The sequence below is a fragment of the Macaca fascicularis genome, chromosome 4 (assembly GCF_037993035.2).
Source record: "Macaca fascicularis isolate 582-1 chromosome 4, T2T-MFA8v1.1".
Lineage (NCBI taxonomy): Eukaryota > Metazoa > Chordata > Mammalia > Primates > Cercopithecidae > Macaca > Macaca fascicularis.
In genome coordinates this window covers 63,532,711-63,552,223 of record NC_088378.1, presented here as the reverse complement: position 1 = coordinate 63,552,223, position 19,513 = coordinate 63,532,711, and the positions used below count along the sequence as shown (strand labels likewise).

Genomic DNA, 19,513 nt, shown 5'->3' with positions numbered 1-19,513 from the left:
ACAATTCATTAAAAGCCATGAAGTGTGACCAGGCACAGTGGCTCCTGTAATCCCAGCACTTTGGGAGGCTGAGGCGGGTGGATCATCTGAGGTCAGGAGTTCGAGACTAGCCTGGCCAACATGGTGAAACCTGTCTCTACTAAAAATACAAGAATTAGCCAGGCATGGTGGTGAGTGCCTGTAATCCCAGCTACTCGGGAGGCTGAGGCAGGAGAATCACCTCAACCCCTGAGGTGGAGGTTGCAGTGAGTCAAGATCGCGCCACTGCACTCCAGCCTAGACAACAGAGTGAGACTCCACCTCAAAAAAAACAACATCAAAAAAGCCATTAAGCAATGTTATCCAGACCCTACACCATACCCACAAAAATTTCATAAAGAAAAATAAACCAGTGTTTTTCCCACTGGCCTCACTCTAATTGTTGCTTATTCTTATTCTGAAAAGCAGTATCTTTTCTCCTGTAAAGTAAGGTGACAGGCACTGCAGCCTATACCCTTCACTCCACAGCTCCAAGCAGATTCACCGTTCGCACACCCAGAGCCACAGCTCCCTTCCACCAGGCATGGCAGTAGGACCCTCTCTGGCAGTGAAAACTGCCCCTCTGTTCAGTGTCTGAGTACCATGAAGGGTGTGTGTAGGAATCCAGGTGCATTTGGTTTGAGTACCAGCGGATACACCAGTGCTACTTGGATTCCACCAGTTGGCAATGGATGACCAGCTGCTTGGAATGTACCTACTCTGAAGGAAGATAAACCCTTATTTGGGATTGTGTTGTAAGATCACATATTCCAGGAGATGCAATACCATTTTGAATGTGATTACCAGGCCAAGAAGGTGGTGACAGGACCCCTCTTCTTTATGACAAAGGAGGAACTGAGCAAGCCCTTGGTATGCTTTCATTGTACTGCATCGATTGTCAATACGTATTGACAAGTACATTGCTATGCTTTCATTGTACTACAGACCGTCAATACAAAGGTGCTTGTGGGCCAGGCGTGGTGGGCCTGTAATTCCAGCACTTTGGGAGGCCTAGATAGGAGGATCACTTGAGGACAGGAGTTCGAGACCAGCCTGGGCAACACAGTGAGACCCATCTCTAGGAACATTTTTTAAATTAATTAATTAATTTAGAAGACGGTGTTTGTGGAAGGAAATGGCAACAGAGGTCAGACAACTGTCTAAAGCAGCTGGAGAAGATGGATTTGGGCTGGGTCTTGCTCATCTGAAGCACTCTAAGACCCCACTTTTTAAACGTGGGGCTTTTCTTCTCGGATACCATGATGTTCTGGATTAAAATCCAATGGCAGAGCTGCATCCGTGGACATGAATGAGCACTAAGGGTGTCAGGATAAACCTCCAGGTGCCCTCCAGGCCCGCGCAGAGACAAGCACCGAAGAGCAACCTTTGGGAAATGTGAGCTCTTTCCAGGTGCACCAGAGAGACTTTACTTCCAGCTGGCAAACTTCTTGTGAGTTTGGTGGTAGTGGTTTGGTGGTAAGTTGTTGTGGCTTCTCAGGCTTAAGAAAGTTAACAAGGAAAAACAAAAAAAAACATAGCATGCATTTCTTTCTACTCCCATCTAGGGTCTGGGGTTGCAAGTTTTTAGAGAAAGGAATTTGGCAAGAATCCAGATGTAACTGACAGCAAAGTGACACGTGGCAAAGCAACATCTCTGCTCTCAGGCACACTTGTTTCCGGCGACCAATAAACTGACAGAAACAGAAATCTTTCCCTTGAATATTTGTCACTGTCAAGGTCAAGGATGGACCTTAATACATCAAAATTGCACTTACTCTCTACCTGTTAAATACAGATTTACCCTTTACTAACAGTTAAAAATGCAAAAACAAACAAACAAAAAAACCATAAAAGGCATAAGCAACTTACCTCGCTCCAGAACCTTCTGTACTTTGATATGGTTAGCACAGAATCCACTGTACAGTTTAAAGTGGTCCGCGTAATAAAGGAAAGAGCCTCCAAGGGAAAACAGTAATTTCTAGAAGGGCAGAGGGGAAAGTCAAATCAGACATGGTTTAATCAATGCATGCCGGCTTGTGGCATTTGACGGCCCCATGGCTTCTGTCAGACTCCACAGCGCTAATGCCTTAAAGAAGTTCAGGCCTGCTCCGTCCACACAGGAGGCGGGGAACAGCCCAGGCACTGCCCTGGCAGGTCTCTAGCTTGACTGCAAAGTTTCCAGCAGCAGAGCCTACTGACTGTGTTCAATCCAAGGACAAGAAACAAAGAAAGTTCTATAAAACTACAGCTGACAAGGTGGGATATAAACCATCTGAGAGGTTCATTAATAAAGCTGACTGTGCATTGCTTGGATAGAGTGATGCTGTCTGTATGGTTCCAGGTCCCCTTGGAGGGGCTTCCTACCACACTGTGGCTTACACGGATGCTATGGACCACTGGTGCTTCAGAGAAGAGAGGGCTCGAGCCCAGCAATTAGAAACCTAGTCTGTTAATCCCAGATCCACATGACCACAGGGAAGAAGGATTGGGCGCAGGGTGTAGGAGCTCCAGTTTCAGAAGCAACCACCCTGGATATCCTTAACAGCAGCTGAGAAAAGAGCATGTGCGTGCTTAGCAACCAGGCGGGAGGTGCTGCCGGACTTCTGACTACCAGAAGTATGTGTACCAGGAAAAAAAAAAATACAGCCTCCCTTTACCACCCGCTAGAGGAAAACGGTGCAAGGAAATAGTCACAGGACAATAAACAGTCAATAGTCACAGGACAAGACATTCTTTCTCATGAGAGAATTTTGCACCTAGCCATTTCTTTTCACTTTCAGCCTAAATCTGAGATACTTACTCTAAACTGTGAGGGGGTTTCTAGGGTGTTAAAGTCAGATGATGCTGAAATCCCATCCTCCAGGGTCTCCAGAAACACCTTCTGAAACTCAAGCATCTCTGGCAAACTTCCAAAAAGTGACTCCATCTATGTGAAGATCAGGATTTGAAACGAGGGGATTAGCCATGAAGTTCAGGATACCACGCTAACTCTTAGGCCCACAAATAAATCACAAGGAAATTCTTCACGGAGAAGCAGACAGAAAGTAAATCCTTTAAGAAGACAGCACGTTCATTATGGGATATGGCTTATACATAGAAAGTTTCACAGCTCCATCCCCTATAATTCTCTATTTCTACAGGAACTTTTTAAGTGGATGTAAAGTTCTCAGAATTCAAATCAAGAAAAACGTAAGTCACTAGAAAAGAACTAATTATGTGGTTTAACATTACAAAGATATGTATTGAAAAGGAATTTCTGATCACACTCTCTTCTGCCTCAAAAAGACCATAACCATCGCTCTGCCTTTGTAAATGCTCTGCCACTGTGTCATGCAGCCAAGGCCACAGCAGTGGCTTAGGAGGAGGCTATGCCTGGGACTCTCAGAAGACCCTTAAGTCTTGGGATGTTCTTTCAGGATCAATAGAGATCATCTCATAGGAGTTCTGCTAAAAGGCAAACAGAGACTAACCCGTGGATCACTGGACAGAAGGAAGGGGATTTTATTTACCTCATCTTGAGTAAGAAAGGTCTCATTCTGAAGTGGCTCCAAGTATAACTCAAAGAGGCAGCTCAGATCCTGAAAGAAAACACAAGAAAGTGTCTTCGATGCTTTAGTCTCCAAAATACCCACAAGATTTGGGTAGCAGCAAACTGGCAGCAGCTCCCAAGGCTCCCATCAGGATAATGAAGTTTATGCCTTGTTGAAATTTTGTTTTTTTTGTTTGTTTGTTTGTTTGTTTGTTTGAGATGGAGTCTTACTCTGTCACCCAGGCTGGAGTGCAGCAGCGCGATCTCAGCTCACTGCAACCTCTGCCTCCTGGGTTCAAGAGATTCTCCTGCCTCAGCCTCCCAAGTAGCTGGGACTACAGGTACACTCCGCCATACTCAGCTAATTTTTGTATCTTTAGTAGGGGCTGGGTTTCACCGTGTTGGTCAGGCTGGTCTTGACTCCTGACCTCAGGTGATCCTCATGCCTCAGCCTCCCAAAGTGCTAGGATTTCAGGCGTGAGCCACCACACCTAGCCTTTGTTGAAATTCCTGACCCTAAAAGTAGTGATTATTGCTCACCTAATTCAAAGAGGTTAATATCACAATATAGGCAACAGCTGGATTCCATACCTTTATAGCTCAATCATTGCCTCTGCCTCTCTTTGGGCCACTGCAGCAGGGGCACTCACTTCCCTGCAGAGGAAGGAGGTCTGTGTGGCACTAGTGTCAGATGCAAACCAGCTCCTGGCTTCCTCTGCCTCAGGGAGCAGAGTGAGGTCCAGCGTGGAGCTGGGAGGGTCAAGATCTGGGGAGCCCTTCAACTTTGGGGCTGACTGATTTGCAGAATCTCAAACTCACATATTCAAAGTCAATAAAAAATTCCTACAGAGCTGCAGCTCTAATGGCTAAACTCTCAGCCATATTTGGGTCTCTTGTAAATGAGGCTCCAGCACGACATTATAGTGGGAGTAGACTGCAGTTACAAAACCCATGAGCGAAAGATTTTGTTTAATAATTTGAAGCCAAAGCTGGGCATGGTCATGCGTATATCCCAGCATTTTGGGAGGCAGAGGCAGGTGGATCACCTGAGGTCAGGAGTTTGAGACCAGCCTAGCCAACTTGGTGAAACCGTTTCTACTGAAAAAAAAAAAAAAAAAAAAAAAAAAAGGCTGGATGTGGTGGCCCATGCCTGTAGTCCCAGCTACTCAGGCTGAGGCAGGAGAATCACCTGAACTCAGGAGATGGAGGCTGCAGTGAGCCAAGATCATGCCACTGCACTCCAGCCTGGGTGACAGAGCGAGACTCCATCTCCAAAATAATAATAATAAAAATTTGAAGCCAAGGCCAGGATATAGTTTAGTGATAGAAAAGATTTCTCCTTTATTCTGAAGAATTGTGAGTCCTAAAATACTAGAGGCAGTTGACTGCAAAGTCAGCTATAATAACTCCCTCACTTCCCAAGAGGGGAATCTAAGACCTAGAGCTTTATAAAGCCCAAAGCGCCCCGCAGAACTTTCTGGCCTTAGTTCGGAGGGCAAGGCAAGGCCTGTGACACGGATGCTGTTTCACAATAAAAACCTCCCTGACCTTCCCTCACCATATTCCACGCCGGACCGCTCAGAGAAGGGAGATGACAGAAGTTACAGAATCATACCTCGGGGAACACAGAGATGCCAGCAATTTCAAGGAGCATGCAGGGATCCAGGTTAAAAAATGACAAGATTCTGTGTTAAGCGTCAGCAACAAAAAGGAAATTAAGAGACGGTAGTGTGTGTGTGAATCACAACAGGTGCCAAGTGCGGGTTACTTTGCCCGAGGGTGCTGGGGCCTGGCAGTCATTCCTCACAGGCTGGTACTGCCCGGGAGGACTTACTGGGCCGCAAGGTCAGGTCCGCGCAGAGCTGCGGGGGCAAAGGGCTGTGACCCGAGGAGCCCTGAGAAAACAAAGTGCAGGTTTCTTGCAGAGAGAAGGGAGAGTCGGTCCTTGTCTACTTCACCCATGACACCATCTGAGTTTTCCTCCAGCCTGTCACTGAAATGACCCTCCCAGTGCAGCGTGGCCTAACAGGAAACTCTAACAACACTATTAACAAAAAGGGACATCGATTCTTCTCTCAGCTCTGCCCTTGACTCTGGGGGTGAGAGCTCCATGACTATTCTCAAGATGTCAGAAGGGCTCTGAAGCTTCCAAAATATCTACAGCTCCACACAGCGACACGGAAAAAGGAGACGGGATTATTCAGAACTTGAGTCTGAACAGCCCGGCTGTTCACTTCATCTCCACACCCTGGATGCAGGACAAGACACAACGGAAAATGAAACTAAATTGTCATCTCTCTAACTTTTCTTTCTCCCCTTTGAGACCAAAAGAAGGGGCTTTGGGAAGCTACATGTGAATAAGGCCTTAGGTAAAGTCCAGGTAAAACACTGACATCAACGAAAGGGGAAGCTCAGATCTGTCTTGCAGAGAAAGAAGGTAATAGCCGCATGTGTGTGCCAAGCCTTAATTCAATGACTCAGCACCTCAGAATTGGAAGGCATTTAGAGAAGGGGGACCGAGTGTCTCAACTTCAAATAAGGGAGTTGAAGGGGGCTGTCCACCAGGCAGCAAGACGGAGGCAAAGCCAGGGCTGGACCCTCAGCCCACTGCACCGCGCCGCACTGCTCCAGTAACTGACAAATGAAGCGAGCTTCCAATGGTCCCAAAGCTCCAGGAAACACTTAAAGCAAAAGAACGCTGCTCCCCAGGCTCCTGTATTCTTCAAAAAATCTTTCTCAAACCACGGACTTGGGGCTTATGAGATGAATAAATGAATTCTTCGGGTACTCAAGATACTCGGCAACTGCCCCTTCATACATGGTGCAAGGATATTCCCACGTGCTGACCAGTCCCCAGTGCATGCGCCCCAGTTCTACACGATGACAACCACCAGGGAGGGCTGGCCCGGGCCACCACCGGGACTGTGGTCCTGGGTCAGCCGTCACGTATGTACAGATTGTTCTCAAGTTCCTCATCACCTAAAATGATCTCTCTCCCCTTTTACTAAACCGGTACAGACTCCCTTCCCACAGATTGCAAATGACAAACCAGAACATCTGTTTCCATAGTGAAAGCTACCTTGGTAACAAAATAAGCCGAGGATCTGATTTTTTTCTAAGTCTCCTCAGCTCTTCCACCCTCTCACTCCTCCCCTCCCTTTTTTGAGCAATTCACTGATTCAAGGAGCAGGCATCCCCCTGGGGAGTGGCCGGTGTCCCGGGCAGAAGCAATCTGGGGACCTCTGCCAGCTTACCACTCACCATCAGCAAAGAGGCGCGAATGCACGAATGCCCAGCGCTTCCCTTACCTTCACGTAGGACTTCTCTGTGTCCACAAGCTCCTGGATGACTTTGCGGAGGCGGTCTGCATCAGAGAGGTGGCGGGCCAGAGGCCTCGGAGGAGGATCCTGACTCTCCCGCGGTCCTTCCATGCCGTTGGCCTGAGTGTCGTTAAAACTCCTGCACAGTGCAGTGATCTGCTCAGCACTCTGAGAGAGGACAAGAGGTGGAAAATAATGCACGGGGCCCTCCCTGTTAGTATCCGCTGCCCCCAAGGGCACCAAGTGTCTCTGTCTGTGCTCAGCAGGAATCTCAGAGGGGCCTCTGTGTAGGGCAAAGGGTTTCATTCACCTCAGACCCCTCTGGCTATCATTTCGGATCTGAGTAAGGAAGATGTGCACCCACACTCCTGTTCGGTGTTTACACACAAGGCTCTCCATTGTCACATCAGCTGTTAGGTGTGTCTTTGGACCTGAAACTGCAGAGTCATTGCCTAGGGCTCACCCTCTGCAGTCGAGGTGAGGTAGCTCTGAAATCAAGAAGTTATGGCTTTCTAGGGAGCAACAAGAGCAGAAGGCCTCAACAGGCCCACCCGGTCCCCTCAATGGTTGGCCTAATCCAGTTTTCCATCTCCCACACAGAACAGCCCGGAGAGACTCAGGAAAGACGCAGCCCAAGAGCAATTTCAGGATGACCTGGCCACAGTGGGCCTGGAGTTCTGCCCTCCAGTCTAACCGCTCAGCTCCACAGTTTTGTGGCAAGTAGAATTATGAGTAAAAAAGTCTTGAGCTGGTGCACATGCTAGTAATGGAGTAGAAGCAGATGAAGATGGTAACACCCTCACCCTAAAAGGGTACAGAGCCCTGCAGAGCGCACAGGCAGGGAGCAGAGGACACATAAGGCCTGGCGAGGATGAGCGGCCAGGGTTCAACCAGCCCCAGGGGAAACCTCCGCGAGGAGGGAGCTAAGCTGGTCTTAGCAGGGAGCCAGGACCAGGCCTAGGGAATGTGGGCTCAGAGGAAATACTCGCTCCCAGTCATGGAAAAGGAATCACATAGATGAAGAGACAAAAAGGAACATGACTATCTGGGGGGACCGCTGGCCTTTGATGCAAGCTCCAATTCAGACAGAAGCACCGTGCGCTGCTGCCTTCTCAAGGACAGCCTATCTGCATCCACCTGCCTTTGGCTGGAAAGCCTCACAGGTGTCTACCCTGAAACGCTTCCACAGTTGCCAGAGCAGGTCAGATTACAAAGTGTCCTTTTACTTCTCATTCTTTCCATTCCGCCCACACATCTCCACCCCACCTCACCACCTCCCCATCTGGAAGCCCGGTGAGGGCAGGGTGGCTTCTTCCTTTCACATCTCCGCCAGCAGCCAGCTCACTGGTCAGCACAGGAAGTACTCAGCCCGCCTCTGCTGCACTGAAATTCTTACTGAACAACGCAGCTGACTCCCAACACAAATGACTGGCATCCATCAAGAGCCAGCAACTTTTTGACTGTCAACTAAAAAACTCTCCTTTTCTCAGCTGAAATGCCTTCATGCCTGACCTCTATCCATCTCTGTCTTAGGTAAGATGCTGAACTTCTCAGCAGCATCTCTTAATACTTACGTAATTCATTTTCTTTGCTTGGATATTGCAGAACACAGCTTACACAAGCATGTTGGTCAACCCAGGTAGCCTGATGCATGCTTTTTATACAATCTGTCTCTTGACAAACTGAAGCACCCCAAAGACAAAACAGGCCACTCTCAACTGCCCTCTCTGTTCTATGCCCCAACCCCCGCCAACACAGTTGTCATATGATGGAAATATACAATCCACATTAAAACTCAACATTGATCTCTGGCTGGTCTTTCAGTTCAATTCAGTGGGCATCAACTGAGGGCCTGCTCTGTCTCCAAAAAAGTAGAAGAAAGTTCCTACACAAAGAGGTAAGACTCATCAAGGATGGAAATCCCAAAGCATAGCCTAAGGCAATCTGGAATCAACACAGACTCGTGTGGAACAAATGAAGAGTTATAATGCACATTAAATGAATAGAGGCAGCATTTTGGAATCGGTTGTCCAGGAAGGCTTCGGTGAAAGGGTTGTAACATGTCCTGGAGGGAGCGTGCTCCAAGGGAAAACCAGAGAATGTGCCAAAGGTGCAGTGGGAAAAGGAGCCCAGTAATGTTCCAGGCCTACCTCAAGGGGCAGGTAAGGGTGAGACGCTAACAGATGTCTGCCGTGGGAACTCCCAGATGGCTGAGCTCCTTCAATAGAATCGCTTCTCTTTTGAGTGGGCTATACTGAAAAGATAACTGAAAATGTGGAGGCAACTTCGGAGCTGGGTAACACGCAGAGGCTGGAACAGTTTGGAGGGCTCAGAAGAAGACAGGAAAATGTGGAAAAGTTTGGAACTTCCTAGAGACTTGTTGAATGGCGTTGACAAAAACGCTGGTAGTGATATGAATTATAAGGTCCAGGCTGAGGTGGTCTCAGATGGAGATGAGGAACTTGTTGGGAACTGAAGCAAAGGTGACTCTTGTTATGTTTTAGCCAACAGATTGGCAGCATTTTGCCCCTGCCCTAGAGAGTTGTGGAACTTTGAACTTGAGAGATGATTTAAGGTATCTGGCAGAAGAAATTTCTAAGCAGCAAAGAATTCAAGATGTGACTTGAGTGCTGGTAAAGGCATTCAGCCTTATAGAGGAGGCAGAGCATAAACCTTTGGAAAATTTGTAGCCTAACAATGCAATAGAAAAGAAAATTCCATTTTCTGAGGAGAAATCTAAGCTGGCTGCAGAAATTTGCGTAAGTAAAGAGGAACTGAATGTTAATCCCCAAAACAATCACAAAAATGTCTCCAGGGCATGTCAGAGGTCTTGGCAGCCCTTCCCATCACAGGCCTGCAGGCCTAGGAGGAAAAAGTGGTTTCCTGGGCCAAGCCCAGGGTCCCCATGCTGTGTGCAGCCTAGGGACTTGGTGCCCTAAGTCCCAGCCAATTCAACCATGGCTGAAAGGAGCCAACACAGAGCTTGGGCCATGGCTTCAGAGGGTGCAAGTCTCAAGCCTTGACAGCTTCCATGTGGTATTGAGCCTGCCAGTGCACGTAAGTCAAGAATCAGGGTTTCGGAACCTCTGCTTAGATTTCAGAGAAGGTATGGAAATGCCTGGATGTCCAGGTAGAAGTTTGCTGCAGGGGCAGGGCTCCCATGGAGAACCTCCGCTAGGGCAGTGCAGAAGGGAAATATGGGGTTGGAGCCCCACACAGAGTCCCTACTGGGGCACTGCCTAGTGGAGCTGTGAGAAGAGGGCCACCATCCTCCAGAGCCCAGATCCACTGACATCTTGTACCCTGTGCCTGGCAAAGCTGTAGACACTCAACACCAGCCTGTGAAGGCAGCCAGGAGGGAGGATGTATCCCGTAAAGCCCCAGGGACAGAGCTACCCAAGACCATGGGAACCCATCTCTTGCACCTGCGTGACCTGGATGTGAGACATGGAGTCAAAGGAGATCATTTTGGAGCTTTAAGATTTCACTGTCCCACTGGATTTCAGAATTGCATGGGACCTGTAGCCCCTTTGTTTTGGCCAATTTCTCCCATTTGGAATGGCCGTATTTACCCAATGCCTGTACCCCCATTGCATCTAGGAAGTAACTGACTTGCTTTTGATTTTACAGGCTCATAGGTGGAAGGGACTTGCCTTCTCTGGGAAGAGATTTTAGACTGTAGACTTTGGGGTTAACGCTGAAATGAATTGAGACTTTGGGGGACTGTTAGGAAGGTATGATTGGTTTTCAAATGTGAAGATATGAGATTTGGGAGGGGCCAGGGCAGAATGATATGGTTTGGCTCTGTGTCCCCACTCAAATCTCATCTTGTAGCTCCCATAATTCTCCTGTATTGTGGGAGGGGCCCAGTGGAAGATGACTGAATCACAGGGGTGGATCTTTCCCATGATGTTCTTGTATTAGTGAATAGGTCTTACAAGATCGGATGATTTTAAAACCAGGAGTTTCTCTGCACAAGCTCTCTCTTTGCCTGCTGCCATCCACATAAGATGCAACTTGCTCTTTTATTTATTTTATTTTTTTGAGACAGAGTCTTGCTCTGACGCCCAGGCTGGAGTGTAGTGGCACGATCTCAGCTCACTGCAACCTCTGCCTCCTGGGTTAAAGCAATTCTCCTGCCTCAGCCTCCCAAGTAGCTGGGATTGCAGGTGCCCACCACCACGCCTGGCTAATTTTTGTATTTTTAATAGAGATGGGGTTTTTCCATGTTGGCCAGGCTTGTCTTAATCTCCTGACCTCAAGTGATCCACCCACCTCAGCCTCCCAAAGTGCTGGGATTACAGGCGTGAGTCACCGCGTCTGGCTGTCATGGGTGTTGCTTAAAAAACTCCCCCACATGTTGCTAATGTGTGGCCTGCATGAGAACTGCTAGTCTACTCTTCATACAGCTTGCATTCTGCTTCGATTTCTGGGAGTGGTGCTGGCTCCAGTGGGATCACCTGTCCCAGGGTCCCCACTGAGGTATGTGGACTGAGCTCACAGGCTAGAGGAAATAGATGGAATCACAGCCATGACTCTGGTGTTCTGGGTGTGGCCTCCTATGAACTGAGCTAAAATGTTCATGATAATACTCAGACTCCAAGACTCACTGATTTGAAATCTCTATACTGGGATTTGCAGCAGCAGCTCAGACAATATAATTCTGCAGTCCTGAAAACTAACAGTTCCCAGGGCTATAGAATCTATATTAAGCTTGAATATACTGTATAAGAGCTGATAAAATGCATCATAAGTTTAATGGCATCTGGTGAGATTATGGCTTTGCTTTACTGGGATGTCAAAAATCACACCTAACAATGCAGTGTTAAAGTAACGAGATCTTACAAATAAAGTATCTTGCCATTTTAGAAAACCAGAACTCATTTTATGAACTTTTCTGGTGAGATTAACTTCCAAAAAGTGAATGTTAGCTGAGATTTTTCATAGCAAATCTACTTCTTAAAGTACGACGATTAAGTGCTCAAGTGCTAGAAAGCCACCTTTTACACATTTAACATTTTAGCTGTCGTCTAAGGGAGGTGGTGAGGATTACTTGGGACCAAAAGGAGGCAGGGCCCCCAGAAGGAGAAGAGTAATCATAAACGTGACTTTTCAGATTGTATCTGAAGGAGTCACTGGGGTGGTTACATTTCGGTTCATCCATCGTTCGTGATGTTTATGAACATTAGAGGGACATTCTGGGTGGACCTGATCAGCACTTTATAGGAATAGTGATTATCTGGGCTAGGATGTCTTCACATGCATATGTGGTGACAGGCCTGAAAAGCACAGATGAGACTCAAAAGGCCCGGGCTGCAGTCCAGTCTCAGCCCCTAGCCTTCCATACGCTCCTGGGCAAGTCTCGATTCTAAGTCTTCAGTGTCCTTCCTGATGAAGAGGCAGCAAGAATGCCTATTCCATCAAGTTACCACTAAAATTGCCTCTTGGGTCAAGAAAAGGAAACTCGTGTTTGCTGAGTAGTTGCTGTGCACCAGGCACAGGCAGGAGGTTTCTCATAGAACATGCCAGCATTGCAGTTTTACCATGACTCTCCAGGGCTTTCCAGCTGACAGGCGAGGAGGCTTCAGCCACACCTTAAATGGCACAGGGGGCCCATTCCCCTTTCTAGCTCTGCTCCTCTCTCTACCTCCAGTCCCTCTTTAGCTCTGCTCCGTCTCTAGCTCTGTTCCCCTCTCTAGCTGTCCACACAGCCCCTGCCACTCCCAGGTATTTAGCAGAGCACAGGCAAAGCAATCTAGTTCCTCACGCCTCCTGCTGCCTCTGCCTCCCATGCGGTCAGGGCTCTCCTGGCCCCAGGTGTTCTAGGGATGCAGCCACCTGCCTCTGGAGACCACCTGTGCTTAGAGAGGCAAACACAGCTCATATGCAGACAACTGGGACATCTATTGAGCCTATTCCACCCCCAAGCCAGGAATGCTGCTTTAAAAGCAAAAGACTGGCCTGGCACCGTGGCTCATGCCTATAATCCCAACACTTTAGGAGAATGAGGCAGTGGCTCACTTGAGCCTAGGAGTTCAAGACCAGCCTGAAAACCATAAGGGAAACCCATTGCTACAAAAGATTAAAAAAATTAGCTGGCCATGGTGGCACACACCTATGGTCCCAGCTACTCAGAAGGCTAAGGCAGGAGGATCGCTTGAGCCCAGGTCAAGACCATCCTGGACAACACATAGAGAAACCCATCTTTACAAAAGATAAAAGATTAGCTGGCTGTGGTGGCACACGCCTGTGGTCCCAGCCACTCAGGATGCTGAGGCAGGAGTTCAAGGTTACAGTGAGTTATGAGGACACCACTGAGTGACAGAGCGAGGCCCTGTGTCTAAAAGTAAATAAATAAAAGCAAAAAACAGATGATCACAAGTTAGGACTGGGAGTGTGTGAGGATTCAGTGGCATGTGTATATGTGTATATAACGGCATGTGTATATGCAGAATAAAAAACACGGGCACTTGAAGTGGGGGCCTCCGACTGGTGTTTTCCAGTTCATAGCAATCAATGCTACAAACTTGGGTTCATCACGGGCCTCAGCTTTCATAAAAGAGCATGAAACCAATATTTTCTTTATGAAGTCATAAAAAAATTAAATGAAAACATTTTTTCCAAAAACTATGCTATCTGGAAAAGCAATGATATTGAACTCCACCCCCACCGCCAAAAAAATTTTCTCTCAAATTGTTTTTGTTTTGTTTTTTTGAGACAGACTCTCACTGTGCCACCCAGGCTGGAGTGCAGTGGTATAATCATAGCTCACTGCAGCCTCAAACTCCTGAAATTAAGCGACCCTCCCACCTCAGCCTCCCAAGTAGCTGGAACTCCAGGTGTATGCCACCACACCCAGCTAATTCTTTTGATTTTTAGTAGAGAAGGGGGGGTCTCACTATGTTGCCCAGGCTGGCCTCAAACTCCTGAGTTTAAGCGGTCCTCCCATCAAACTGCTGGGATTATAGGCATGAGCCACCACACCGGGCCTTTGTTTCAGGTTTTTAAGGTTATACTAAGGTTAATGGTTGATCCTTGCTTGAAAATGATTTTATCTTATTTATAGACAAGGAGCGGCCCACTCAAGAGCTCTGGATTCAGGCAAACGTCTAAGCAGTTATTTTTGTTTTAATGTTATGGATAAGGACATCTTCTTGTCTATTTTCAAGGAGCCCATAAACCCATTTCTTAGGAGTGGCAAGAAAACGGCGTAGGACGATCAAGCAGCTCGCCTAGACCCTCTTTGAAGGGATGCAGGGACAGAGTCTTTGTCAAACCAAGCTCTGAGTCACTCAGATGAACCTTCTAATCTGGGCTCAGCGCAATACTTTTCATTAGAAAAATGCCATGACGGCCTCCTCTTGATGAGAGTTTGTGAAATCTGTTCCCTTGATCACAACAACTTTGATATTCTCTTTTGTCTTACTTAGAGACATCACAGCCTGAGGCCTTTCAACTTTCCTGTGAGTTTTGGAATCTAAAAAAAACTACTATGGGATAGGTACATCACATTACCCAGAACTATTTCAAGACGATGCCTGAAATTTCGTAGCTACTGCATGAAATACGTGGCAGGAGTCCACTGCATCAGAAGCTGAGCTACGGGCGCCTGCCTTTCCTGGCTCAGGGTGCAGCTGTGGCCTCATTTAGGGATTCTGGGTACTGCAAACTCTTGTCAATGGCACTTGTTTATATTGCTTGAGCTCAGAAAACACTTTCAGTCTAAGAAAAAAGGTTTAAAAGTGCTGCCTAATTTGGGGTAATGTTGCATACAGAAACAAGGATGAAGGACAGCATTTGCAGTGTGTACTATATTTCAACTCCTGGTTTAGAGGAAAAGCATGTTAACTTTGGGGGGAATCCGAAACAGACATAACCAACACAGAAAGCTACAAGGAAAGAGGCTGCCACGCTGTTCGGTGAGCCGGTCCCAGCACTTTGCAGTATGATCTTTTGGCAGATCCCTGGCTGCCCCTCATGGCCTCCTCTCCCTCTACATGCTGACCCACTCTGTGTTGAGCCATAGGCCTGGACTGAATCCTGACCCACTCTGTGCTGAGCCATCAGCCTGGACTGAATCCAAGTCTAATGTCCTCAGAGTTTCCCCAGGACATCAGTCAGAAGAACTAGGGTTCTGCTGCTTCTCCTGCACCTAAATAGAAAGCTAGAAAAAATACAAAATACATTTAGGCCTGAGACAAACAGTCAATTATCCTTAAGGAAAGTCAAGCCCCAGGAAGGGTGTGGTTTATATGGTTTGTGTTCTCATACACTGAGCACTTACAACATTCCCAGTTCATTGTCTGGAAGGCATGAGGAGGCTGCACTACGAAATAATGTCAGAGCGCAACGGCACTGTCAGCTGTCACACTGGAACAAATTCATTAAGTCAGAAAAGTTCCCTTTAGGAAAAGAGAAAAAAAAAAAAAAAAGACTGAAAATTGCACAAAAGACTTTTTCTCAACTCACTCTGAACTTCGTGAAAGTCACTGTCTAACTTACAGAAAGATCTAATATTATCCTCAAATATCACTGGCAGGGATGGAATCTAGTAGGACCACAGAGGGCTGAATGACTTCCCAGTTTTTTGTTTGTTTGTTTGTTTGTTTGTTTGTTTTTGGAGACGGAGTTTCGCTCTGTTGCCCAGGCTGGAGTGCAGTGGCGCGATCTTGGCTCAGTGCAACCTCTGCTGCCTCCTGGGTTCACGCCATTCTCCTGCCTCAACCTCCCATGTAGCTGGGATTACAGGTGCATGCCACCAAGTCTGGCTAATTTTTGTATTTTCAGTAGAGACAGGATTTCTGTTTCATCATGTTGGTCAGGCTGATCTCAAACTCCTGACCCCAGGTGATCCACGTGCCACGTCCTCCCAAAGTGCTGGGATTACAGGCGCGACCCACCGTGCCCAACACAGACGATGCTCTTGAGTGGAGATGGATCCTGCACACCTGGACGGCACATGGGAACAAGGGGCCCGTGGCCTGCACATCCAGCTGCAGCTACCCTGGGCCACCCCACTGCAGCCAGGTCAGGATTGTAGGGCTGAACTCTGTTAAGTTCGTGGCGGGAAGCTGGCAGGGCCCACAGGCCAATAGAGGGCAACCCCACATCCAGTTTCTCCTGGACTGGAATGCTTGGTGGAGCTGAGGAGGAAAAGGGCAGCATGTCAGTCCCTTGGCAGGTATGGTGGGAGTTAAAAAAACAAGTTCAAGATCCTAGTGACGTTTACAGTTGAGAGACAAACCATTCATTTGATAGTGATACACTGAAAATTCCAGGGAAATGGCATGGAAGTTTTACATTTATCAAAATGGTACAAAAAGGATGAAGAAATGCTGCTCCAAAGAGCCCCATATTATTTGTCTTCTAGACTAGACGGTTCCATTTCCAAAGGTTCTATTTCCTGGGCAGAATGAGAACATAAACTGAAAGGAAACAGTCACCTAAAGAAATTGCGGTATGAATAGGAGCTATATGCAGCAGCTGCCAGTGATGCCAGAGACCAATATCTGCTGACCAGAAGAGAAGGACGTGATTTACTGGTAAGGGAAGAAAGTAGGGCCGGGTGCCGTGGCTCACGCCTATAATTCCAGCACTCTGGGAGGCCAAGGTGGGCAGATCACTTGATGTCACGAGTTTGAGACCAGCTTGGCCAACATGGTGAAACCCCATCTCTACTAAAAATACAAAAAAAAAAAAAAAAAAAAAAAAGCCAGGCTTGGTGGCATACGCCTGTAATCCTAGCTACTAAGGAGGCTGAGTTGGGAGGATTGTTTGAACCCGGGAGGCAGAGGTTGCAGTGAGCCAAGATCGTGCCACTGTACTCCAGCCTAGGTGACAGAGTGAGACTCTATCTCAAAAAAAAAAAAAAGGTAGGTCTGCCATTTTAAAGTAATTTTTATGTATATTTACTATATATAAATATGCAGGCATAGATTTTTATAAAATTGAACTACATGTATAATAAATGCAGTGGTTAACACTGCCTTTTATTTTAATCTTTTGGCTTATCTGAGCTTTCTCATTTTTTTATAGCAGTTGAATTTTTACAATTTTTAATGGAATCTTTTCCTACCACTTAAAAAAAAATGACTTGAGGCAGAAAAGGCCTGATAAGACATTCTGCTTCCATAAAGACACTAATGAACAAGAATGGCACCATCACTCCTTGAGTCTGGCTGGGAAGACAAGCTTTGAGCAAGTCATTCACCGGTGACCAGTGCCTGAAGTGTGGGGTCCTACGGAAACACAACAGAGAGCTACTCTGGTTGGAGCAAGGACAGGAACGGCTAACACTGGAGCCAGAGTTAAAGTCAGCTCAACTAGGCACAGCTTGGGGCTGGGGGAAGCACAGAGTGTGTCAGGAACTGAAGGCTAGTGTAACTGTGGCCCAAGGCAGGAGAGACAGGCAGGGTCTGGCAGGTGCGATTTAGGAACTATGGACACCGCAAAGACAAGAGGGGCATGAGGTGGTGAACTTTCTATGAAGGAGACGAGCTCAGGGGAGAGCAGGGGTGGGTGGAGGAGACCTACCTGGAGGTGAGTTAAGTAGCCCCTGCCACCTACTGGACACATAGCTTACAGGTGACAGCATGATGGGCTATGTGGTGGATTTGCACTCTCGGTGCTACAGGTGTCACCTGGTGATATAGTTTGGTTCTGTGTCCCCACCCAAATCTCACCTTGAATTGTAATAATCCCCATGTGTCATGGGAGGGACCTGGTGGGAGGTAATTGAATCACGGCGGTGGATTTCTCCCATGCTGTACTGGTAATAGTGAATAAGTCTCACAAGATCTGATGGTTTTATAAAGGGCAATTCCCCTGCACACGCTCTCTTGCCTATCGCCATGTAAGATGTGACTTTGCTCCTCCTTCACCTTCTCCCATGATTGTGAGGCCTCCCCAGCCATGTGGAACTGTGAGTTTATTAAACTTTTTTTCTTTCTAAATTACCCAGTCTCAGGTATTTCTTCATAGTGGTATGAAAATGAACTAATACACCTGGGCTCTGCCCCCTTTCATGATCCAACTGCAAGCGTAAAACTCACACCAAGGGCCTTAGAGTGTGCTTGGGATTAAGCTTTCCTTCAACAATTACTTTTTTCAAGACAGGAGACTTAGGCACACAGGCTCTGGAGTTAAAACCTTGGCCATGGCCATGACCAGTGGTGTGATCATGGCTAACTGCTCCCTGACTCAGTTTACTTGCCTGTAAAAGCAGGGATCACATTTACAGGGTGGTCGAGAGCATTCAGTGAGATAAAATATGTAAAAATACTTAGCATAGTACAAGGATTCCACAAAGGCCAGGGCTCAATGAAAGTTATAATTTGCACAGGGCGTTCAATGTCTCAAGTTCTTCTATTTTTACAAGTATGGAAGAATAAATTTTCCGAGTGCCCCAAAGGAAGGGCAAGAGCAGTCAAATTCATCCATCGGCAGTTTGTTACTGGGCACCTCCTGTCTGCCAGGCTCTGTTCTGGGTATGGGGATAAAAGGCAGAAAGAGACGACAGGCACAGTGACAACAAAACTCAGTATCTCAATAAAGTGGAGAGGACTATGGGGAAGAGTAACACAGAGGGGAGGCGTGCAGAAGGCCAGGGCTGGAATGAGCAGCTCCAGTCATGTTCAGAGAGGGAGGAGGTGGGTGGCCACTGCTGTCTGGAGGAAATGTGGAGTTACTTCCCTGAGAAGGCAGAGGGCATGTGCATGTCCCAAGTGGCAAATCCTCGGTGCCTAGGGGGCATGCCCCAGGAAGGCAGGTCAGAGCTGCATGCTGGAGAGAGGAAGCGCCATGGTCACTGCTGTGGGGCTTCCCAGACCAGAGTCACAGGCAGGGCCCCTGCTCCCCAGGAGGAAGCAACTGAGCAGCTGGTGGCAGAGCAGTGGGAACAGGAGGAGCGTCGGGCTTGTGTGTCCTCGCTGCCTGCCTTCTGCTCGGTTTCCTTATTTAACAGGAGTTTGGTCGGAATTCAGGAATGAATAAGATGTTCTCTCTGCCAAGGAAGTTTCAAGGGCCAGTGCAGCATTTCTACACAACCAGCCACCTCTTTCACATAAAATTCTGGGAGTTTCAATGTTACCCTTAAGGCTAATCTGTCTAATGGATGCCTCCTGTGCCAGGAACTGCATTTTTCTCTAACCCATTTTTCACCCGGAAAGAAAGATAACGGCTTTGCTTCTGATTAACCTGTGCACCAAGAAAGAGGCACATGGACCAGAACTTTTTCTTGACTTCTAGATATAAAACTATGACACTTATAGTATAAAAAACTCTAATGACCCCATTCTGAAACAAACAGGTGAGTCAAGGTGGATCATCAGAGAAGGGGTCAGCAAACTAAAGCCTGCGGGCCAAATCCAGCCTGCCACTTGTTACTGGAAATAAAGTTTTATTAGAATTCTGCTACAGTCATTCCTGCTGTCTGCTCCTGTAAATAAAGTTTTATTAAAACTCTGCCATGCACACTCATCTCCATATTGGCTATGGCTGCTTTCATGTTATAATGCAGAGTTGGCTAGTTTTGATGGCCTAAAATATTGACTATCTGGCCCTTTACAGGAAAAGTTTGCCAACTCCTGTTATAGAGAGATGAACCCAGATCAAAAAAGATTCTTCTTTTGAATTAAAACTCAAAATA

At 47.2% G+C, this 19,513-nt stretch overlaps 1 protein-coding gene and 1 long non-coding RNA gene across 11 annotated transcripts in view; one reads left to right on the top strand and one right to left on the bottom strand.

The window, feature by feature from the left end:
- TIAM2 (TIAM Rac1 associated GEF 2) overlaps nucleotides 1–19,513 on the bottom strand; it is a 272,290-nt gene that overhangs the window by 10,178 nt on the left and 242,599 nt on the right. For 8 of the 10 annotated variants that reach the window (XR_012433556.1, XM_045390320.3, XM_045390326.3 and 5 more), the window contains 4 exons: nucleotides 6,856–7,035; nucleotides 3,528–3,596; nucleotides 2,819–2,944; nucleotides 1,888–1,996 (listed from right to left, as the gene is read on the bottom strand). Coding sequence is in view for 9 of the 10 variants with exons in the window: in XM_045390320.3 (XP_045246255.2) it covers nucleotides 1,888–1,996; nucleotides 2,819–2,944; nucleotides 3,528–3,596; nucleotides 6,856–7,035 (484 nt within the window). In the remaining variant the exon portion in view is untranslated. Of the gene's footprint in view, nucleotides 1–1,887; nucleotides 1,997–2,818; nucleotides 2,945–3,527; nucleotides 3,597–5,162; nucleotides 5,443–6,855; nucleotides 7,036–19,513 lie in introns of those variants that run through there. The other 2 variants (XM_074037308.1, XM_074037309.1) reach the window with 1 other exon arrangement.
- On the top strand, nucleotides 16,238–17,819 carry LOC135970557 (uncharacterized). Its single transcript, XR_010586297.2, has 2 exons — nucleotides 16,238–16,409; nucleotides 16,903–17,819. It is a non-coding gene; the product is annotated as an uncharacterized lncRNA (long non-coding RNA).